General features: G+C 43.3%; 3 protein-coding genes across 4 annotated transcripts in view; all 3 read left to right on the forward strand.

Annotated features, from left to right (window-relative positions):
* capns1a (calpain, small subunit 1 a) overlaps window positions 1–1,195 on the forward strand; it is a 10,499-nt gene extending 9,304 nt beyond the window's left edge. Inside the window, exons 10-11 of the mRNA XM_027029505.3 lie at window positions 299–357; window positions 776–1,195. Coding sequence (XP_026885306.1) covers window positions 299–357; window positions 776–802 — 86 coding nt within the window. The 3' untranslated portion in view covers window positions 803–1,195. The remainder of the gene's footprint in view (window positions 1–298; window positions 358–775) is intronic.
* Window positions 1,196–1,338: 143 nt separating this feature from the next.
* zgc:153990 (uncharacterized) lies at window positions 1,339–8,331 on the forward strand. 2 transcript variants are annotated; one of them, XR_014124896.1, is made up of 5 exons: window positions 1,339–1,594; window positions 3,914–4,088; window positions 4,220–4,687; window positions 6,197–6,723; window positions 7,785–8,331. XR_014124896.1 is itself a non-coding variant. In XM_027029503.3 (4 exons), the coding sequence occupies exons 2-4, from the start codon at window positions 3,959–3,961 to the stop codon at window positions 6,646–6,648; spliced, it is 1,050 nt and encodes a 349-aa protein (XP_026885304.3). In that variant the 5' UTR covers window positions 1,339–1,594; window positions 3,914–3,958; the 3' UTR covers window positions 6,649–8,331. The 2 variants fall into 2 exon arrangements, 1 of the variants encoding a protein (XP_026885304.3); XM_027029503.3 differs by having other exon boundaries at window positions 6,197–8,331.
* Window positions 8,332–15,113: 6,782 nt separating this feature from the next.
* dlb (deltaB) lies at window positions 15,114–20,741 on the forward strand. Its single transcript, XM_035527328.2, has 7 exons — window positions 15,114–15,357; window positions 15,689–15,928; window positions 16,179–16,245; window positions 16,556–16,813; window positions 17,484–17,845; window positions 18,775–18,991; window positions 19,512–20,741. Exons 1-7 carry the CDS (start codon window positions 15,310–15,312, stop codon window positions 20,195–20,197), a joined length of 1,878 nt encoding a protein of 625 aa, XP_035383221.1. The 5' UTR covers window positions 15,114–15,309; the 3' UTR covers window positions 20,198–20,741.
* The last annotated feature ends 146 nt before the right edge of the window (window positions 20,742–20,887 follow it).

Raw genomic sequence — 20,887 nt, forward strand, 5'->3', positions numbered from 1 at the left:
ATCTCTAATGAGTTATAATCATTAAATAGGTTATGAGGTGAAATGATCGAAAATACAGGGGTTTATGTTTATGTAATATATAATATTAAATTTTGTTTGAAAATAACACTGGAAATAAACTACCATGTGCAGTCTGGCAAACCTAGCAGGTACATATTGTTGGTTACAGTGCAGTAATTTATAAGAGGTTTTGTAGATTTATCACAACCTGAGAGTCGGAGGTGTGGGTGTGTGTGGAGGGTTTGAGAATTTCTTTTTGCAGTTCCACAGAAATAATTCCCATCTGATTCTGCCTCAGGTGCCTTCAAGACACTGGATACAGATAACAATGGCACCATCAAACTGAACGTCAAAGAGGTAGATGATAGTTACTTATAGAAGTACCATGGAAATGTTCCTAAGCACCTGCGCACAGTGTGGTTTTGCTGTATTCAGTGTGCAGACATGCTAATTTCTCTCATGCACAGGGAATGTGTATAGCCCTGTTTAATTAAAGATAGCACTGATACTGCAACACATTTAAATATACAAAGAACTGAGAACTTATCAATATTTCAACAACTTTTTTTCACTGCACTGTTTCATTGGAGTAGTTTCAAAGTCTGTCCACCAGAGGGATACAATCTAAGCATGTGTTCATTACAACTATGGAAAATCCTGACATCCTGATGGCCCTGAGCTAGGGACCCAGATAAGACAGCAGGTCCTGTTGGAGTGTGCATAGTATGTTGGCATGTGGCTGTGCTCTTCATTCTGTTATTGTGTCTGTTTGCAGTGGCTGCAGTTAACCATGTACTCCTGAGCTTCCCACCTGGACATGGCATCAGACCCCACGAGCCCCATACCACACCGAACCCAAAAAGCCCCTTAACGCAGCACACCACACCAAACCCTAACAGCCTCTTAACTTTGCACATTCAGTATAGCCCACAACCCTGTGATCGTCCCACATGGCATTTATTCAAAGAATATGGGTCGACCTGCTTTTTAACAAAAGTGCTTGGTCAGTTGTTAGGGGCCAGAACTGTGGTTTATACATGTATATCTTAAACATATCTAACACTAATATTGCTTAGATACAGCAAGTGCCATTTCTGCATGGTCAGTAGAGGTCGCCAAAGCTATACTGCGGGAGAACTGAATAGTTAATTGTCCAGTGTCGGTTATTTTTAATAATAAAGACCTTGTGTCATTATTTTTGTGTGTTTTCCTATGGAGAAATCAGGTTAGACATATTTAGTCAGTTATGCTAATGTGTGTTTTGGTATCACTGTTTTATGTATAGACAGTACGTTAGATTTCACCTCTTACATACAATCTGATGAATAAAGCAGTTTTAATCAAGGTTAACACGCTTGTTATAAGCGCTTTCGGTCACGTCCAGCCATCGCTAGCGAAGTTTGTAACGTCTGAGGTTAGGTATTGCAACAGCGCCATGTCCAGTGTTGCGGTCAGACTGCGTAAGTGCACCTGCGCCTCGGAGGTGGAGATGACCTATAAGCTACTGAGTTTGCGCAGCGCTGCCTGCTTCCTACGAAGTTTCTGGCTTTCTGGACGTTACAACAAATAATAATTACATATCCCGCTTTTCAAGGTAATTTTTAATGCATCCTGTTTGTGCTCGTTATTAAGTATTCATGTGAATTGGTCACAAAGTGTTGTGTGTGTTTTATCAATACATACACAAGGGTTTGTGGTTAGCTAGCCCAGCTAGTGTTGGGTAGCTGGGTGTTGTTAAAATAAGCGCTTATGTCCCATCATGTTTAAGGGATAGATCATGTTGAATTCTTGTTCCGCGTTTAAAATGCCAACACGCAGTAAATGGGAAATATATACCTAATGCGGATGTGTCCTACTGGCTGATAATTAGCTAGCTGTATTTTAGAGAGGTTTTCAAGCTACCGATTATTTCGCTAGCTAACCACGATGGCGCTGGTTCACACATTGAGACGGGGGGACGGGGGGGGGGGGTTTAAGACACTCCTGTAGGTTTAGTTCTAGCTCGTAACAATCTTGTTGTTTGTCGACGGTGCTAGAAGTTGCTAAACTGTTATTAATTTAAAAATATTTTCCATCACATTCCACCTCAAGCATTTGGACTGAAACCGCGTTAATGTTAAACCGTTAAAACACATGCTAATCTTTAAATGATTCGTAGGTTTTACACATTTATTATTTCTAGATAACTACCGTATGTATTCCCTTTTGATGTTCTGTTTGTGTTGTTTAAGGATCAGTCAGTAAGAGATGTAGCCATCTAATCGCACTATAGTATTTTATATTTCTCTCCTGCAGCGCTAAACTGACAGTAAACCACCAACCCTTGTGTTGTCCTAACATTCTGTGTACAGCCCTTGTCCTCAGGGTCAAAAATGTCCTGCCTTCACTAACCCCCTAAAATAAAGGCGCTTGACTGAATTTTAAACCACAAATATATTTTGCATGAAGAACCAACCCGTCACTAATTTTGTGAATGTCTGGGTTTTTCCTCTGTAACGTTGCAAAAAGCCCAGATTTAATCAGTGCACTCGTTGTTTTGTTTTTTTTGTTTTTACAGCACACTAGTCATAATTGTTCACAATTGTTTTCCCTAATAAAGTAGAGCCATATTATGATGGAACTGTATAGGTGCAAACATTGATTTTTAGGAAGAGATCAGGTTCAGATTTATTTACCATTTGTAGGTTTTTAAAATGCATCCAGATGCTCTGCCCACTTCTCCTAGACTTTTATTATGGCTGTAGTTTGTCTCACACATCTTACAGATCTTCATTTATGGTTATCAAATCATCACATTCTTGAGAAAGAGTGAAACACTTTCAGTGGTGTTAGGGCATGGAAAATTTTGCTTCCACTCACTGCATCCCAAAACCTAGATGTGACTTCACCGCTGGACCCATACACACCGACTAAGATTAGCCACCTTATGTAAACCCGCAGGTCAGTCACACACATCCTTGCCCAGTCTCCTTATTTAAGAAACCCTCCAAACTTGCATGATGAGCATGTAGAATGTTTAGATGATGTCCTGGGCATGGGCAGCTGCATATGGTGTGGTCATAGGGGGCCCTGGGGTTATATGGTGTGGTCATAGGGGGCCCTGGGGTCATATGGTGTGGTCATAAGGGGCCCCGGGGTCATATGGTGTGGTCATGAGGTGCTCTGGAGTCATCCTTATGATATTCAGTGCTGGTGACAAGTATGATGTTATTTTGCTGTTCTTGGACTGTTTTATCTCAGTGGGTTTTCCTCTTCACCTGAATATGAGCCATCATGCTCTGGATTGGATTCTGCACCATTTTTCTTTTTGAACACCTACTCCTCTTATTCTCTTGAGTGTTCTCTTGTTCCTGCTGAACATCAGAAATCACATCTATAGCCTGTTGGGCAGTGAAATGTGAACTCATGGATTCAGCAAAAAGAGAACCGGGGATATTTTCATCTGCAGCACCTTTATTGTCTCTGGCTGCCTTCCCCATCAGCACACAATGCTTAGAAGAAATGTTTCTTTTGTCTGACTTTGCTTTTATTTTGTCTGTGAACTTGGTTGATGTGTGAGGCCATAAGAGGGAAGAGACGCCCAAGCAAAAGAACATTTTAGTTTAGTGAGAATTCTTTTAGTAGCACACACTCTCCATTATTCAGGGTGACCCTAAGACTGACCCTCAGACAATCTTTGTACCCTGGTGGTGTACAGCTTTCATGGAAATATGAACAAAAGCGGTGTTTCACTTTTCGAATGTTGGGACCACTTTAGGGAAAGTAATCGAATTTCAAGTTGAAAAAACATCTTTTAGTGTGTTTTCTCTGCAATGGAACTTGGTGGCAAGTCTTTTTTGACCATTCAGACTACACAAGGATTAAGCACATGGTATCAATGCAAATGTAAGAACCCACATTCATACCCACACAGGTAGCTAAAGGAGACAGAGGGACCACGGCACACGCACACAGAACAATGTCGTCATCTTCACTGTATCTCAGCCAGGACAGCATGGTTCGTTACAAAAAACGGAAGGCCAACTTCACCTTCAGCGAAGTTCATATTCTACTTGACGAGGTTCGGAAGAACCGACACATTGTGGTGGGTGAGTGTCTGTAAAGTATTACCATGTCAAGGCAAGTTGACCAATACTGCCTTAAATTATTGTTGGTATTTGGACCTTCACTAACAAAACTAGTGCTAAAGGTAAAAGATAGTGTTTGTGTGTGTGTTTAGGGAAATTCAACTCAGGAGTTCCGACAGAGTTAAAGAGGAGGAAGTGGGCGGAGATTACTGACCGTGTCAACGAAATCGGCGAGTGCGATCGTGAGGTCTCAGAGGTCATAAAGAAATGGTCGGACTTAAAATGTGACACTAAGCGTAAAATAGCGGCACTGCACTGTGGCAGCGCTGCTCCGCACTCCTCGCTCTCGCAGCCTGAACTGTCCCCAACGGAATGTATTGTGGAATCCATCTTAGAACTGGACAGGAAACCATGGGAAGCAGCGCGTTCCACTCGCGCCCGCAGCCGTAGAGACGACCAAGATGGAGGAGCAGGAGACGATGACGATGATGGCGTTTTTTTGGGCATAAGCTCTGTCCACAGTTCGCCCGGCCGGGGCATTGACGCAAGGCCAGTGCCGTCTGTAACCGAGGCTGCTGTAGGTGCTTTTGGAGTGCATTATGACATCAATAGTATTGCAGGTGAGGTAACCACTGTTCTTGTGTTCTCCTATGATAAACCTTTCTCTTACACACATAACATAACATTGTTTTTACTGCATACAGAGTAGCACAGCAAATGTACTTTATAAAAGTCAGAGTTTACACCACATTCCACATAATCACAGGGAAAGCCACCACCCTGGAAGAGAATCCTAACCCCTAACCCATCCTGGAGGAGAACCCTAAACCGTAACCCATCCTCCTGGAAGAGATGATTACGTTTTAAGACATTAATTGTTTAATATTCAAATCAGGTCTTGAGCTTCTTAAAGAAATCTACCAATTCTGTGTGTGTGTGTTTACATGACAGGGAAGGACAAAGATGCATCTTATTTTGTGGATTTATGACAACACAGGCTGTTTCTTTGAATGTGTCACAGGCAGGAAAATAAAATAAACCTTTGTGTAAATAATCTAGATTGTCATTGTGTTTAGCTAGCTAGCTAGTTTCTTAGAACTTGCTAGTAACTAACGTTTCCTCTACCAGCTAGCTTACTTGCTTTAGATCTTGACAACAGCACAAAGTAAATTAAACTTTTCAATTCGAAACTTACAATATAAAATGATCTGGATTCAGCCAACAAAAAGAGGATCAAGTGGCAGTGCTAGCACAGGGTGCTGTGGAGTTTGTTGCCCTCTCTTCAGTGTCCTGGTCTTCTCAATATTGTTTACTGTCTGACGTTGCAGAACTGTTGTAGTTTTGGCTGTGCAGGTCCATGGTAGTATTTCCTGGGCTAGAATGTGGTCTGGTGTTTGCACATTTTGGAGTCATAAATATTAAATGGTCAAGACCATTATGTAACAGTCTGGTATTTTAAGGACCCTGTTTTGCTTAAATGGAGATGAGAACACTCGAAGATTCATGGCAGGTCAGTTCCATGTACTGAGTTCTACTTATTCAGTTATGGTTTGTCAGTTCCATGTTCACTTATGCCAAGTTATATCCAGTTTTGTGTTCTATGGCACCTTTAACACTCTTAACTTTTAAATCTGTTAAGGAGTATTAGTGTAATATGGCATGGAATGCTACTAGTAATTAGCAAGGATTGCATTTGATCTGACCGGTTATTGACAGGAGAGAGAAACACATGCCTACTGCGATGACTCCTTGGTAACTTACTTGCTAAGATATATGATTTATAATAACATTTTGTGTATACCTATGTGTGCTGTTTAATTTGGTTTGAGTACATACCATGACTGGAGCATCACAATTCTGGGATTTTATATGAATTATATGAATATATTTTATATAATTTTTAATATAATGCTGTATATAATACTGTGCATGGGAACAAGCACATATTAGTATAATATATTAATAATATGATGGATTGAGATATTAAAATATAAGACTCTTAACATGTTCTTATACCAGGTGCCTTACTGTAGGGAATGTAACATTAACTGCCCTGATACGGTGGGGAATGTAACTTTAACTGCCCTTGTACCATATGGAATTGTAACTTTAACTGCTGTGCTTTTTAGACGCTGAATCTCGATTGCCAGACTCGGATGACGATCGCCATGACGTCTATCCTCCCTCATCCCTGTCATCTGTAAACAACTCGTACTCGGAGGACAACGTAACTCTTACCGGTAGTAACTTAAAGCATGCCGCCTCCTCCTCTAACCACGCCCCCGTCCAGCTGAACCCTCCCACCATGGATGCTGAGTCTGATGGCACACGAGAGCAGTTAGCGCAGAGTGCTAGCCTGAGTGTGCAGGAGCAGCACGCCACCAATGCACTGCTGGCAACGGTCTCGCGCTCCCTGGAGCTGCTGGCCGAGTCGGCGCAGCAGCTGGCCGAGACACAGCAGGAGTTTGCTCGCGAGTCTCTCCGCCTGCAGCGAGAAACAGTGCAGGTACTGCGGGACTTTGCCTCTGGAGCGCTGACGCTGCTGACTGAGAGGGCCAACGGGAAGCCACCGCTACTGTAGGATGCAGGCCAGGGCCAACCACGCCTCCACGCTGGAAGTTGGGCGGACACGACAGCCTTGCTTCAGGAATGCTGGGTTGGTTGGAGAAAGGACCTCAGATTCTTTAACAGTCTGATATGTGTCAGATTCTTTAACAGTCTGATATGTATCTGATTCTTTAACAGTCTGATGTGTGTTGAGCTTGGTGATATCAGTCACACCGACTACAGACATCAGTGCGACAAACATCGTCATAGCAACAAGACTTTATTCGCTTGTGCCAGAGGGGAAAAAGTTATTTAAATGAATGTTGCCTTTAGGCTGTAAGAACATAAATACACAAAAAACTGCACACGCCTAGTAGAGTGTGTATGAGAAGTGTGTGTGTGAGATGAGTGTGTGTTATGAAAGTGTGTGTGTTTTGATATCATGAGATCATCTCGCAGTGTCCTTGGTAACGTGTCCTTTTTCATACTAAAGTTCCGTTCTGGTCCCAAGTTGATAGCCTGGATGGGAATACAGGTTAGTTGATGATGTACCTGAGGCAACGTGATGTCGTCATACATGGAGGCGTGCAATCAGCACTCAGTTTCCCAAAAACAATAAAAAAACACTGTTAGTGTCATTGTGATAATGTTCACCAACAGTTAATGGACTGTTACATGCAAAAATATGAAACACAGAAAACAGCAGAGAAAAGCTCGTCTGAATGAACTCATAATGCTAATTCAAGACTCACCAGACTATTTTAGCCCCTCCTCCCTCACAAACCCCTCCCCCATTAGCCACTCCTACTCTGTGCTGCTCACTCCCACCTCATTACGAAGGAAGTATTTGATTTTACCTTGCATGTTATTTTACAGTTCAAAAGTCCATTTCCCCATGTCTGCCCTTAAGACATTTTTAAATAAAAACACTTGGATGGAAGCAGAGCTGTTAACAGCTATGATTTGTGAAAATGTGGTTCTGAAGTTTGGATCCTGTCTTTGTGGATGAAGAGTTCACTCTGGCTTTATGGAGCACATGTCAGAACCCGTGCACATCAATACAGGCTCTTCCTTTTGGTTTGGGTACTGTTTTAAATCTTTGCACAGATGAAGAAGGTTGTGTGTGTGTGTGTGGGTGTGTGTGTGTGTGGGTGTGTGATGCCTGTTCAGGTGGGTTTACCCTGTAGCTGAGCTGTGAATGACAACTGATTGCTGAACCTCCTGGAACCTGTCCAGCCATGCAGTGGAGCTCCTGGAACCTGCCGGTATTCCTGACATTTCCTTCTATGCAGTGGAGCTCCTGGAATCTGCTGGTATTCCCGATGTGTCCTCCTACATGGTGGAACTCTGGGCATACATCTTTATCATCCTTTTTACTACATGAACCATAACATGTTATGATGGACTATAACACACATTCTTAGTGCAGAGGGTTTACAGATGTTCTGGAGAACATGGTAAACTGGTTCCTGGGCTGTAAATCATCTCAGACAACGATATGTGGACAATTACTGTCTGTATCCTTAAACTGGTGGGTTATCTACTGATGGATGTTTTCTTTATTCATTAATGGACATTAAATTAAGTTTGTTTTTGTGTGCATTTTTATGGAAATGTTTTTTATTCAGGTTTGGTGTTTTATTGTGTGTTGGGGGGTGTGTTTGCATCCATGTACAGTAAGATGATAAGATTATTAATAAAATCTTTGATAATCATCTGCTAGCCTGAAGCATCATATTCCTGGGCTGCAGGTATTAATTGTTTATTGTCTAACACACATGTCCACTAGAGGGCATTAGAGCTCCTAAAATATAACGGCGTTTGACAACATACTGTTTAATTTCTTCTATAAAACAGGCATAACTTAAGAATGTTCTACAGTGTTTTTCAAGTTAGAACCATAATTGAAGAATATTTAGATTTTTGCTGGACTTGATTCTGAGCTCAAATAATCTGAGAAATTTAGTTTATCATCAGGCTTTGAGCAGAAATACTAGTTTCCTGAAATTGTTACATAAGTCTAGATTATTAAATAAACAGGAATGAAGACATGAAATCACTCACACTGAACATCACACTGAGGTGTTTATAAACGCATCCTTCCAAACACTGAACATCACACTACAGTGCAAACGTTTAAATACCTGGAGAAACAAAAAGCCTCTGAAGTGTTAGTGAAAATGATTTGTTCAAATATGGTGTTTGTTCATTTATGGTGTTTGATCATATATGGTGTTAATTCATTTATCGTGTGTGTGTGTGTGTGTGATGATATGTATCTTCAGTGTTTATTCAGTGGGGGTCATTTGTGGATCTGAGCTCATTGTTCTTCATTCCTGTTTAAGCACTTAAACAGCTGCTGCTATATGTATGTAACTTTACACTGGTGTAAACTGTGAGTGTTGGCATGTGGGAGTGCCATATAAACTGGTCAGATCAGTAGATTAAACTGGTGCTGTATAAACTTGTGTATAATCTGGTCAGATCAGTAGATTAAACTGGTGCTGTATAAACTTGTGTATAATCTGGTCAGATCAGTAGATTAAACTGGTGCTGTATAAACTTGTGTATAATCTGGTCAGATCAGTAGATTAAACTGGTGCTGTATAAACTTGTGTATAATCTGGTCAGATCAGTAGATTAAACTGGTGCTGTATAAATTTGTGTATAATCTGGTCAGATCAGTAGATTAAAGTGTCTATTATGTGTTCCCTGTGATTCCACCCCACACCAAAACTCTTGCCATCTCCTCCGAGAAGCCACTTATCTCACTATCTGACAATGCAAGAAACCTGGACATGTTTTTGTCATTCTCTGCATGTGACCTTGACATGCAGGTTTCTCCTGTATAACATCAGGAGGATTCAGTCTTTTCTTTCCAGAGAAACCACTCTTCACCACACTCATCATCATTTCAGAACTGGACCACTGGAGTTGATCTAGAATCAGGCCTGGACCACTGCAGCTCACTCTGGGCAGAACTCCCTGGACATGCCACTGGACCCATGCAGCTGATCTAGAATTCAGCTCCACAACTAACCCTAACCCTAACCCACATTAGGTTTGACACCCTGATGTCTGTCTACAAAGCCAGAACTGGTCCTGCACTGTCCTACCTGCAAAAATTTATCTCCATCAGAGTGTCTTTCTGTCTTTAAATGTAGACTACAGACTCACCTTCAAGAAGCACTTGAATTATCCATAGTTTCTTCAAGGTATGTGAATAATTATGTGGTTTAATGGATCCATGACTTTAATGGTTTCTGCCACTTATCTTGAGCGCCAATGTTACTGGAATTTTTTGGAGGGTTTTTCTAGTGTTCTACTCAGGATTGTATGGTTCAATAATTATCACGTGGTATTTGCGTTTTGAGAAGGAGAACAAAATTTTATATTTTTGTGTAAATCACCTGATTAGAGCACAAGTCATTGGGTGAACTTTGATAAACTTTTATGCAGCTTGTGTTCTTTTCTTTACCCATCTTTTATGCTACGTAGACTTGAAACAGGTTTGATGTCTGGCCTTTAGAAGTGCCTGCTGATCAGTTTAATTCAAGTTTCAAGTTTGGTTTATTTGTCACATTCATTTGTATACAGACACAGAGTTGAGACATTTACTGAGGTCATGGGATGGTGTGAATGTGCACACATGGACATATTTGACATGTTCGGTTTTGACTGACCAATGATCACCACCAACCAGGACAAAGGAATGAGGGATGAGGCAAGGTGGAGGGGAGAGTATTATTGATTGTGCCACTCTTCCTCTCCTCTCCTCTATTGCTCTGGTGACCTACTGACCTTGGCTTCTCTCTCCCCCCCTACTGTTTCTCTCCTTCTGTCTTTCATCTTACATCTGCCACTCTGGAGGAGGGCAGCCTCAGGCCCTTAGCTCCACCCCTCCTGTAGAGAGCTCCTCCCTGAGGCTCCACCCCTCCTGTAGAGAGCTCCTCCCTGAGGCTCCTCCCTGAGGCTCCACCCTTCCTGTAGAGAGCTCCTCCCTGAGGCCCCACCCTTATTGTTGAAAGCTCCTCCCTGAGGCCTCACCCCTCCTCTGTTTCCTTGCACTGTGAGGTTTTTGCATTTCTTTCCATTATATGCTTTCCAATCTTCCACCAAACACTGAGCCCTGAATTCAACCCCACTGGACACTGAGTATATTTGGGAGGATTTGAAATTATGAAATAGGCCTTCTCATCCATCATTAGTGTCTGACCTGAAATGTTCTTATGTGTGTTCTCTGAGTTGTGTGTTTTATGTTATACAGTGCATATGTATACTATATATACAGTATAACAGTATATGTGCCATTGCCTAAATTGTGCCATTGTGTGTGTGTGTGTGTGTGTGTGTGTGTGTGTGTGCGTGCGTGCGCCATGGCCCAAATTGTGCCGTTGTGTGTCTGTGTGTATGCTGTGAATGTTAATGCAGCTGACAAACACAGTAGTTAATAACAAAACAAACGTGTATTATTTATAAAGTGGGTGTAGTGTAGTTGGTAACAGTTGTGCCTTTCCTGTTGGTACTGGGGTGCAATCCCTGTCTGGCCAAGTGTTTTATGCTACCAATAGGATTCCTTAGGCAAGACTCCAAACACTACACTCACCTACCTCTCTAACAGGATTGAAATTGTAAGTTTGTCTGGATAAAACCTTCTGCCAAATGCGTTAAATACGAAACATATAAATATAAAATATAAAGAATTGCATTTTTTATGTTGAAGTGTTTGTAGTTAATAATCTCTCACATAAATGCAGACACATGGAAACGTGCGCGCTCACACACACACTTGGAGAGACTAAGCACATGGTCCCTGCTCCTCTCTTTAGGTAGTTTGATTATGAGCCTCCCCTGGGGCCAGCAAGCTCTCTGTGTGTGTGTGTGTGTGTGTGTGTGTGTGTGTGTGTGTGTATATATATAAAATCATCTTGCAGACTTTTTTGGGGTGTCCAGATGGACCATTTATGTGTGTTGAGAGTTAGGAGATAAAACTCTAGAGGTTTACCTATGTGGAATGTGTTTTTGTGTAAGGATTTTGGGGTGAGACTCATATATGGAGTCATATATACAGCTTTTTAGGAATGTAAAATATTGGTAATGTAAAATATTGTGTGTTTGCATGTTTCCATTTGTTTGTGTGTGTGTGTGTGTGTGTGTGTGTGTGTGTGTGTGTGTGTGTGTGTGTGTGTGTTTGTTTGTTTGCATGTATTTGTGTGTTTGCAGGTTTTTGTGTGTGTGTTTGCTTGTTTTGTGTGTTTGCATGTGTTTGTGTGTTTGTTCTGAGAAACATACATTCCCGGAGCAGGCAGATGGAGTGAGTTAGTGTGTGTGTGTGTGTGTGTGTGTGTGTGTGTGTGTGTGTGTGTGTTATTCTGTGTGTTTGTATCTGTGTGAGCATGTGTCTGTGGGTCCATATCTTAAGGGGGCTGGTGTGCAGGGTAGGCAGATGCCATGACAGGAGTGTGTGTGCGTGCATGCACTTAGGGATGGTTATAGAAAGAATCCATATGGGGTTGTACATTCTGAGAACATGGAGAGATAGAGAGAGATATGTATGGGAAGATGTGTGTGTGTGTAAAAGTGTGTAAAAGTGTGTATACTACAGGTTATAGGTTCTATGTGTGTTTACATAGTTTATAGGTTATTTTGCTTGTGTGTGAGATCTTTGTCAAATAAAACCAGACTAACTGTGAATTAAGTAATTTTATTAGCCTTTTTAAAGAAAATATGACAATATAAATTATCAAGTGTAATTTCTAATCCAGGTTAATACAGATTAATCTCGCAAACTTCAAGGGGGGTTATACTGTTATTAGGTACTGTATATCTCTCAGCCTCCTATTTCTCAAGGTGGAGTGTGTTTTGTGTGTGTTTCTCATGCTCCTGTCATGCTCATGTCACCCCTGTGGGACCCCTTCCTCCCACTTCCTTCAAACCAGAAATCAGAGTCACTATCCATCTGCTCCTCTCTTAAACACACACACACACACACCCCAATAGTGCTGTGCATTGAAAGTGAAGAATCTTTTAGATACCTACAGATCCAGCAAGAGCACGATAAAGAGTTGTAATATTCATTAGAGAACTACAGAAAATATCTAAACTGTGTGTGTGTGAGAGTCTTGACTGCTACAGTAGGTTAGAGTCTTGAACATTCTATGCATAGATAATAAAGCATTTTTCTAAGTTGCTATGGATAAGAGTGTCTGCTAAACACTGAAAATGTAAATGTGTGTGTTTATGTTTGTGGAGCTCTATGACAGCGATCTCAGAGAGTTATTACACAATAACAAAACGCCGTAAACGACAAGAAGATAACAACCCCGTCGTCTCTGTCTCTGACATAAAATAACGCCTCTGGAAAATATGTACAACAGTGTTTGAGATGTTTCAGTAAGCAGTTAGGGTTAGGGTTACTGTTATAAACTGCTATGAATTGTTATGAACTGGCATCCCCATTAAGCATTCTTGGCCTTTATCGTAATTATCCATCTTAATGTGAAATGCGATAAATGTGTCGTCACTCAAATCTACATTTGCAGTGCACAGTGAAAACACACATCTGAAAGTCAGGGTTACACACATCCAGTTGAAGTGAAACATGTTTTAATATTCTCTTTGTGTATTTGAATCATATTAGTTTATAAAGTCTAGTAATATATGATTTTATATTGATTTACTTAGATTCCATTAGTCTACTGACGTTTCGTCTACTCGGAGTATTTGAGCTGTTGTAAGCGCTGTTTTCCGCGAGACTCATTAGTGATATAAATTACAGCCCGCGCTAGTTGGACAGAGTTAGAAGGTGCGCGTGGTCGCGGGTATCTGTGTGAAGTGAATGTTAGCGGGTCCGCGCGCAGTGACAGATGCGGGTTGCTCAGCGCCGTTCGCGTGAGTCGGACAATAGCGGACCATGTGCTGCCCATTATCATACAGCTGTGCGCGTGGACCTTGACAAAGGCGCCGTGATGATGTACTCCTCCACCCAGCGACCCCCAGCAGGCCGCAGTCTGCACTGCTCAGCCCCCACCCTCGCCACCCACCCCACGAGAATAAAACCTAACAAAAGACGAGGCCTGCACGCCCGCGCACACACATAGTGAACAGACGAAGGCTGCTTCTGAAAACCTGCCCGCGTCGCGTGGCCGCACGCGCCAGGGCAATTACTCGAATCAAGGTGAATAAAAAGAGGCGGAAAGAGCCCTTCACCCACCTGCCCCCAAACACGCACGCATATTATTATTATAAAATCCCCTAGTTATGAAAATATCAATTACAGGCATTTATCTTACCGATTACACAGTGAGAATTAAACAGTAGAATGAAAGCACTTTTATTTCCAGAAATAGTAGACTGGTGATATACGCGTATAGGACCATATTTGTTCAGTACAGTAACAGGTGAAATAGTTTGTAGTTACTCGGTTAAAAACTAAAGAAATTTTCCTAAACCAACTGGTGACACGAGGCTTTTAGTAGTTTAATGTGCTTGTCCGCAGAAAAGACGGAGCTATGTCCGTTAGCGCGAAGCTTTCCACGCATGCGCAGAGTAAACTCAAAGGGTGCCCATCTGGACACGGAGTTCATTATTATGTCCACGCGCACGCTATGGAAACACTCACCACACTTTAACCACTGAAATGAGCAAAGGTATGGTATAAACCGGTCTAGTTAAACCTCTGCCTATATGCCGGTAAACATTCACAACAAATGACAGGTAGGCCTGCACGGAGAACCCGTCACAGCAGCCGCGCGTGCATTCCCTCGTGTTGCTTTTTGCCAGAGATTTCACTGGCGTTGGAACATAACAGGAAGGTTTGGGGCGTTTCAGAGGCACGCACGCGCTCTTCATTGTGTGGCAGGTGCCTTTCTCCAGGTGCACACACAAAACAATGAGATCTCGAGCTCGGCCAACTCGTTTTGATTTTTTTAAAGCTCATTGGCACCGTGCCTGAAACAGAAAAGTCTTGTTGATACTGAGGTTCAGGCTTACCGTAGTAACACAAAATACTCGAGGAAGACAGAAAACGGCAGAAAAATATCCCGTCTTGGTGTGATCGCGCTTAGGAACCAGGTTTTCCCGCACTTTTGAAATTCAAACTCAGTCAGCTGTTTTGTTCCTATATAACCTGTTAATTTAAGATTACTGGATAACAGGTTAACAGGAATTCTTTGTAAAGCAACTTTCCTGTACACATAAAAATGTGTTTACACTTTATTGCTTTTTATCATACGATTCTTTATAAGTTTATTAACTATTTTCCATTCCTGGAACACCGTGTCCAAGCCCGTGCACCAAAAGAGTTCCATATAACATTACGCTGTATTCTGCTGACAGGGAAAACATGAGACACTCCAAACGTGATCCTGTTGAACACTGATTAAGTTGGTTAAAACGTAATCAATCCAGTGTGCGCCCGTGTCCCTCCTAGTCCCCCATCCCTCCACGCGGATGGCGTCATGCCGGGTGGGGGTGGGAGGGTACATAACCCTGTCCCACTCGCGTGGGTCATGAAGACGCAGAAGCGAAGACGCGAAGGAACAAAAGGTACCGGGTAGACACGGCAGGACATGACCCGCTGATCTGAAGACGCTTTAACGTCCTCTTTTAGATTACCGGCGTGTTGGACTCGGACATAACGGATGCGGATACCTGCTCGCGCTGGATAAGTTTTTGGATCAGAAAACGGAGCGACATGGCGCACATATCTCTCTGCCTTCTCACTCTGTGGCTGCTGCACGCGGTTAGTTTTTATACCATCCTCTCTATCACTATCACTGGTGGGTAGTTTATTCTAAGTTTCAGGTCTTATGTGTATTTAAATAGCCTACAGCATCGGCCATCAGCACGCACTGATAATCCTGATGCAGAATCTCATAATTCTCCATCATGCTTTTTTCTGGCTAGTTGTAACAGATCACACATGTCAGGACTGGTTAAATATAATAACTATTTAATTTGTAGTGGTTCCCTGGCATGTAGGTACGAGTTGTTCCTTCACTTATACGCTGCAGGCACACATTGATCTATTATATGTCACTTCTTGACGTTGTTCCTTTCTGTTCGCTATGCAGGTCGCTTCCTCAGGTGTCTTTGAGCTTAAAGTTCATTCGTTCACCACGACGCGCCGGTTCTGCAGGAGGGCTCGAGACTGCAACATCTTTTTCCGAATTTGCCTCAAGCATTCTGAAGATGTTATCTCTGCCGAGCCCCCGTGCACTTTCGGAACCGGCCAAACGAGCGTGCTCCACGCCGACCAGAGTTCTATTGCCAACAGCGGCGCCGTCAGAGTTCCGTTTCACTTTAAGTGGCCGGTAAGGTTGGCATAAATTATAGAGTTAGTATTTACACAAGTCTAATGGCATTTATAAGTTGTAGTGTTAGTATTTCCACAGGTCTAGTGGATATAAATTCTAGTGGTAGTTTTTACACAGCTATAGAAAATACACAGATTGTAATGTTAGTACTTATAGGTCTAGAAAACATACGTGCAGTAAATAGTTAAACTCTATGTACATCTAGTTCAAAGTAGGGGAATTGAATATTTATATATTTCCCGCACAGGGAACCTTTTCTCTTGTCATTGAAGCATGGAATGCAGAGTCACCTAAAGAGCACGCGGACCACACAGGTAGGCGCCTTCGTTACAAATGTCACGTTACTGATTCCGGTCCCGGATGAAGCAAATAAAAAAAACAACAAAAAAGCCCACATCGGAGTTTGTATTCCATAGTAAACAGGCATTTACAGCAAAACCGCTTCAAATACGATGAAAAGTAGAGGTGAAATAAACGCACGAAAGTTTAGCAAATAGGCATAAAACATTATATAGATATAAGACCTAAATACAATCTTCTAAACATTTTAGTCTGTCTTGCATACACTGATAATTAATGGCTGCTGACATATAAGCTGTCCCTGTATCTGTGTGCCGCTTACAGAGAACCAGAACAACCTGATCAGCCGCTTGGCCACACGCCGCCGCCTGGCGGTCGGGGAGGATTGGTCCCAGGACGTGCATTTCGGCGAGAATAGCGAACTGCGCTATTCCTACCACGTGCTCTGCGACGAGTTTTACTACGGTGACGCGTGTTCGGATTACTGCCGCCCCCGCGACGACACACTGGGACACTACACGTGCGACGAAAACGGCAATAAACAGTGTCTCGAAGGATGGCAGGGAGACTACTGCTCCGACCGTGAGTGTCAAGCGAAACCTTACTTATACAACTGTACATGGATAGTGCTACAATACTAAACCTGCAAAGGTTTAGTTTTAGAGAAACTGGCTGCACGGGTGAGTGCGCACAGAGAGGGAGGGAGAGACTGTATATATGTGAAATGGTAGAAGGTCTGTTCAGTCTCTGGGATACAGTGTGTCTGTACTGAAAGTGTGGTTTTGTATGAAAAGATTGAAACTATGTGCACATGCACATGCATGTATGTGGAATCATGTGTATATGTGTGTGTTGAGTTTGAGCTGCAGGGGGATATCAGATCTCCCTGTTATATTTGAATTAATGTCTAAAGTATACATGTATGTTTTTTTATCTGTATATGAGTGTGTGTGTGTGTGTGTGTGTGTGTGTGTGCGTGCGCGTGCAAAGAAAGCTGAGCTTGTGAGTACTTTCAGTTCTTTTGTTCATCTAAACAATAGTCCAGAGCAGCGCTCACCAGACACATGCTAGAGGCTCTGTGTGTGTGTACGTGTGTATGCACAATCACAGACACAAAAGATCACATCTTATGTCAGCTCACCAGCTGCCAGACTCAACTCTTAACACTCCCATTCATCTGCTCGTGTCCACTAGGGCGTGGCAAATGTGGGTGTGTGCGCATGTGTGTAACCCCTCTCCGTCCCTTCCACAGCCATCTGTTCGGCTGACTGCAGCGATCGCCATGGTTACTGCGAGGCCCCAGGGGAGTGTAAGTGTCGTCTGGGCTGGCAGGGTGTGTCCTGCAGTGAGTGTGTGAGGCACCCGGGTTGTCTGCACGGCACCTGCAGCCAGCCGTGGCAGTGCGTGTGCGCAGAGGGTTGGGGAGGGCTCTTCTGCAACCAGGACCTCAACTACTGCACGAACCACCGGCCGTGTGCCAACAGCGCAACCTGCACCAACACCGGCCAGGGCAGCTACACCTGCACATGCAGACCTGGCTACAGCGGAACCAACTGTGAACTTGAGATCAATGAATGTGACTGCAACCCCTGCAAAAATGGAGGCAGCTGCAATGTGAGTTCATTCCACATCAACCTCATCAATCTAATTACAGCCGGACCCGACACCCAAACCCAAGTAGCTAGAATGTGTCTGCAGCACAACACTATGATTAGAAAACACTGAATATATTATTCTACACTAACACAGCACTATGTTAATACATTTACTCTTTACAAGTTTACACAAACATATATTTACACACACTAATTTAACCCCTACCGTTGTAACTCATCCTCACTCCAACACAGACTAACTTAACCCATACAATAATTGATTCAGCTATAGTGTAAGTCTTCAGGAGAACAAAATCACATCCTCAAATACTCTTTCTGCAAACTCAAGGATAGAAAGATTCTTTAACCCTAATGTATCATAACACTAATCCCTAATACATCTCAACATCTCAATACACCTCAGCCTTAACACCAAACACATCTCAACCTCAACACCAAACACCTAATACACCTCAGCCTTAACACCTAACACCCAATACATCTCAACCCCTAATACATCTCACCAGTACGATCAGTGAGGGGTGTGGCCTTGTTTCTGTATAATCACCAGAAGATGACTGAGGGGTGGGGCCTTGTGCATAATCACCAGCAGGATCACCGAAGGGTGTGGCCATCCTCTTGTGATTATGTAGTAACAAGGCCATGCCCCATCTTCCTGCCCCACCCCTCAGTGATCCTGCAGGTAATTATGCACAAGGCCCCGCCCCTCAGTCATCTTCTGGTGATTATGCAGTAACAAGGCCACGCTCCCATATTTCTGATGGTGATTATGCAGTAACAATGTCATGCCCCCAGTCATCCTCTGGTGATTATGTAGTAACAAGGCCAGACCTCCATCTTCCTGCTTGTGATTATGCTGTAACAAGTTCACGCCTCTCAGTCATCCTTTGGAGATTATGCCGTAACGAGGCCCCTCTGTTGTTGTAGGATCTGGAGAATGATTATTCCTGCACCTGTCCCCAAGGCTTCTATGGGAAGAACTGTGAGATTGTAGCGATGACGTGCGCTGATGACCCGTGCTTTAACGGTGGCTCGTGTGAGGGGCGCTCCACGGGGGGCTACGCCTGCCACTGCCCCGCCGCCTACACTGGCTCCAACTGTGAGAAGAGACTGGATCGCTGCAGCCACAAACCATGTACCAACGGTGAGTGTGTGTGTGTGTGTGTGTGTGTGTGTGTGAGGGAGAGAGAACCACAGTCCAGTCATAACACATGCACCAACGGTAAGTATGTATGTGAACCAGTCCAGTCACACAATATATACTGTATTTACCTAAACTAGGGTTAGGGTTCTATTAGTACATTAGTACACTAGTACATGTAGTATATTGAACTAATACATATTACTAAACTATGCATATTAACACAGAACATGCATTGTCACAACAATACAAAGTTTGAACCTTGAGCGTTTGTCAGCCATTAAAGTTGCATTCACATGCATATAATAATTTTAAAAGATAAAAACATGTACAACATTCAAGCCCTCTAATAACCATAATGCAGCTCCAAGTGAAACTCTCAAGGGTCTTACAGTGTCATATAACTGCTGAAGGGTGCTTTTATTAACCTGCTCCACTAGAGCCACCTAGTGGTTAAACTCTGTACTGCCTGCTTACTGCTGCCATCTTGTTTTAACTAAGGTGTTTTGCTCCACCCCTGTAGGTGGTGAGTGTGTTGATCTGGGTTCTGGTGTTCTCTGTCGCTGTCGTCGTGGTTATGTGGGCCCTCGCTGTGTCATTAACGTGGACGACTGCGCCGCGTCTCCCTGTCAGAATTCTGGCACATGCGTGGACGGCGTAAACGACTACACGTGCACCTGCACGCTTGGCTTCACGGGTAAGAACTGCAGTGTGCGTGCAGATGCTTGCCTCACCTACCCGTGCCTGCACGGTGGTACGTGCTACACACACTTCTCTGGCCCAGTGTGCCAGTGTGTCCCGGGGTTCATGGGGCCTAGCTGCGAATTCCCAGTGTTGGAGCGGGCAGGCCTCGACCGGGCCACACCCCGGACGTCCCGTGGCTCCTCCCCCTCGACGGTGGCTGCATTGTGCATCCTGGCCGTGCTGTCTGTGTGTTTGGGTGTGTGTGTTGGGGTCGTGTTCCTGCGACGGAGGAGGCACAGACTCAGGAGGCAGCAGTTCTGTGATTCGGTCTTTAACGACCTGGAGACAGTTAACAACTTTGACAGGCAGCCTTACACTTACGACCGGGACTTCCTGCCCAGAGCTGTCAGTCAATCAAAACCTACTAACACTGGAGCCAGGCTCAGCTGCTCATTGGCTGCTGGTCACACTCTTCCTGCTGGGCGGGACCTCCTCTGGAGTGCAGGGGTGGTAGGGCTGAGATAACTGTAAATACACAAGTTCACAAAACAAGCTTCATAACCACATTCACATACATAATCAGCACACACATAAGACATATTTACATAAGACACATGAACAAAAAACAATTCCTGAGTCTAGCACTTCTGTTTTTGTCCCCTTTCTGTCACACAACTCCATCGGGTAGAACTTTCCTCTCAGTTTAGAAGGAACAGTGGAGTTTTGACTTTAAATAAATAAATAAATAAAATACAGTTGTGCACACACACACACACATAGACATGCACACACACACATTTACACACACCCACACACACACCCCAACAACACACACATTTACACACACGCACCCACGTAGACATGCGCGCACACACACGCACACACATTTGCACACACCTACACACACACATTTAAACACACCCACCCACATAGACATGTGCACACACACACACACACACACACACACACACACCCCATCCACACACAGACATGCACGCACACACACACATACACCCCAACCACACACACATTTACACACACCCACACACAAATACTCTCAGTCTAAAATTACTGACTAGATCATAAGGAATGGCTTTATACTCTAGAAACATACTTGAGAAAATTCCAAAATATTTGTTTTTTTATGCTGGCTGTTCTTTGCCATTTTTACCTCATTATTTTAACATTCATGTTCACACAGCAGGAATGCTCAGT

The sequence above is a fragment of the Electrophorus electricus genome, chromosome 8 (assembly GCF_041902795.1).
Source record: "Electrophorus electricus isolate QZ-2024a chromosome 8, ASM4190279v1, whole genome shotgun sequence".
Classification (NCBI taxonomy): Eukaryota; Metazoa; Chordata; class Actinopteri; order Gymnotiformes; family Gymnotidae; genus Electrophorus; species Electrophorus electricus.

Coding starts and splice junctions, on each gene's coding strand:
- zgc:153990 (XM_027029503.3), top strand. CDS start 3,959: ATGTCGTCATCTTCACTGTATCTCAGCCAGGACAGCATGGTTCGTTAC. Junction 4,089..4,219: donor GAACCGACACATTGTGGTGG/GTGAGTGTCTGT, acceptor GTGTGTGTTTAG/GGAAATTCAACTCAGGAGTT. Junction 4,688..6,196: donor TGACATCAATAGTATTGCAG/GTGAGGTAACCA, acceptor TGTGCTTTTTAG/ACGCTGAATCTCGATTGCCA.
- dlb (XM_035527328.2), top strand. CDS start 15,310: ATGGCGCACATATCTCTCTGCCTTCTCACTCTGTGGCTGCTGCACGCG. Junction 16,814..17,483: donor GGGAGACTACTGCTCCGACC/GTGAGTGTCAAG, acceptor TCCCTTCCACAG/CCATCTGTTCGGCTGACTGC. Junction 18,992..19,511: donor CCACAAACCATGTACCAACG/GTGAGTGTGTGT, acceptor CCACCCCTGTAG/GTGGTGAGTGTGTTGATCTG.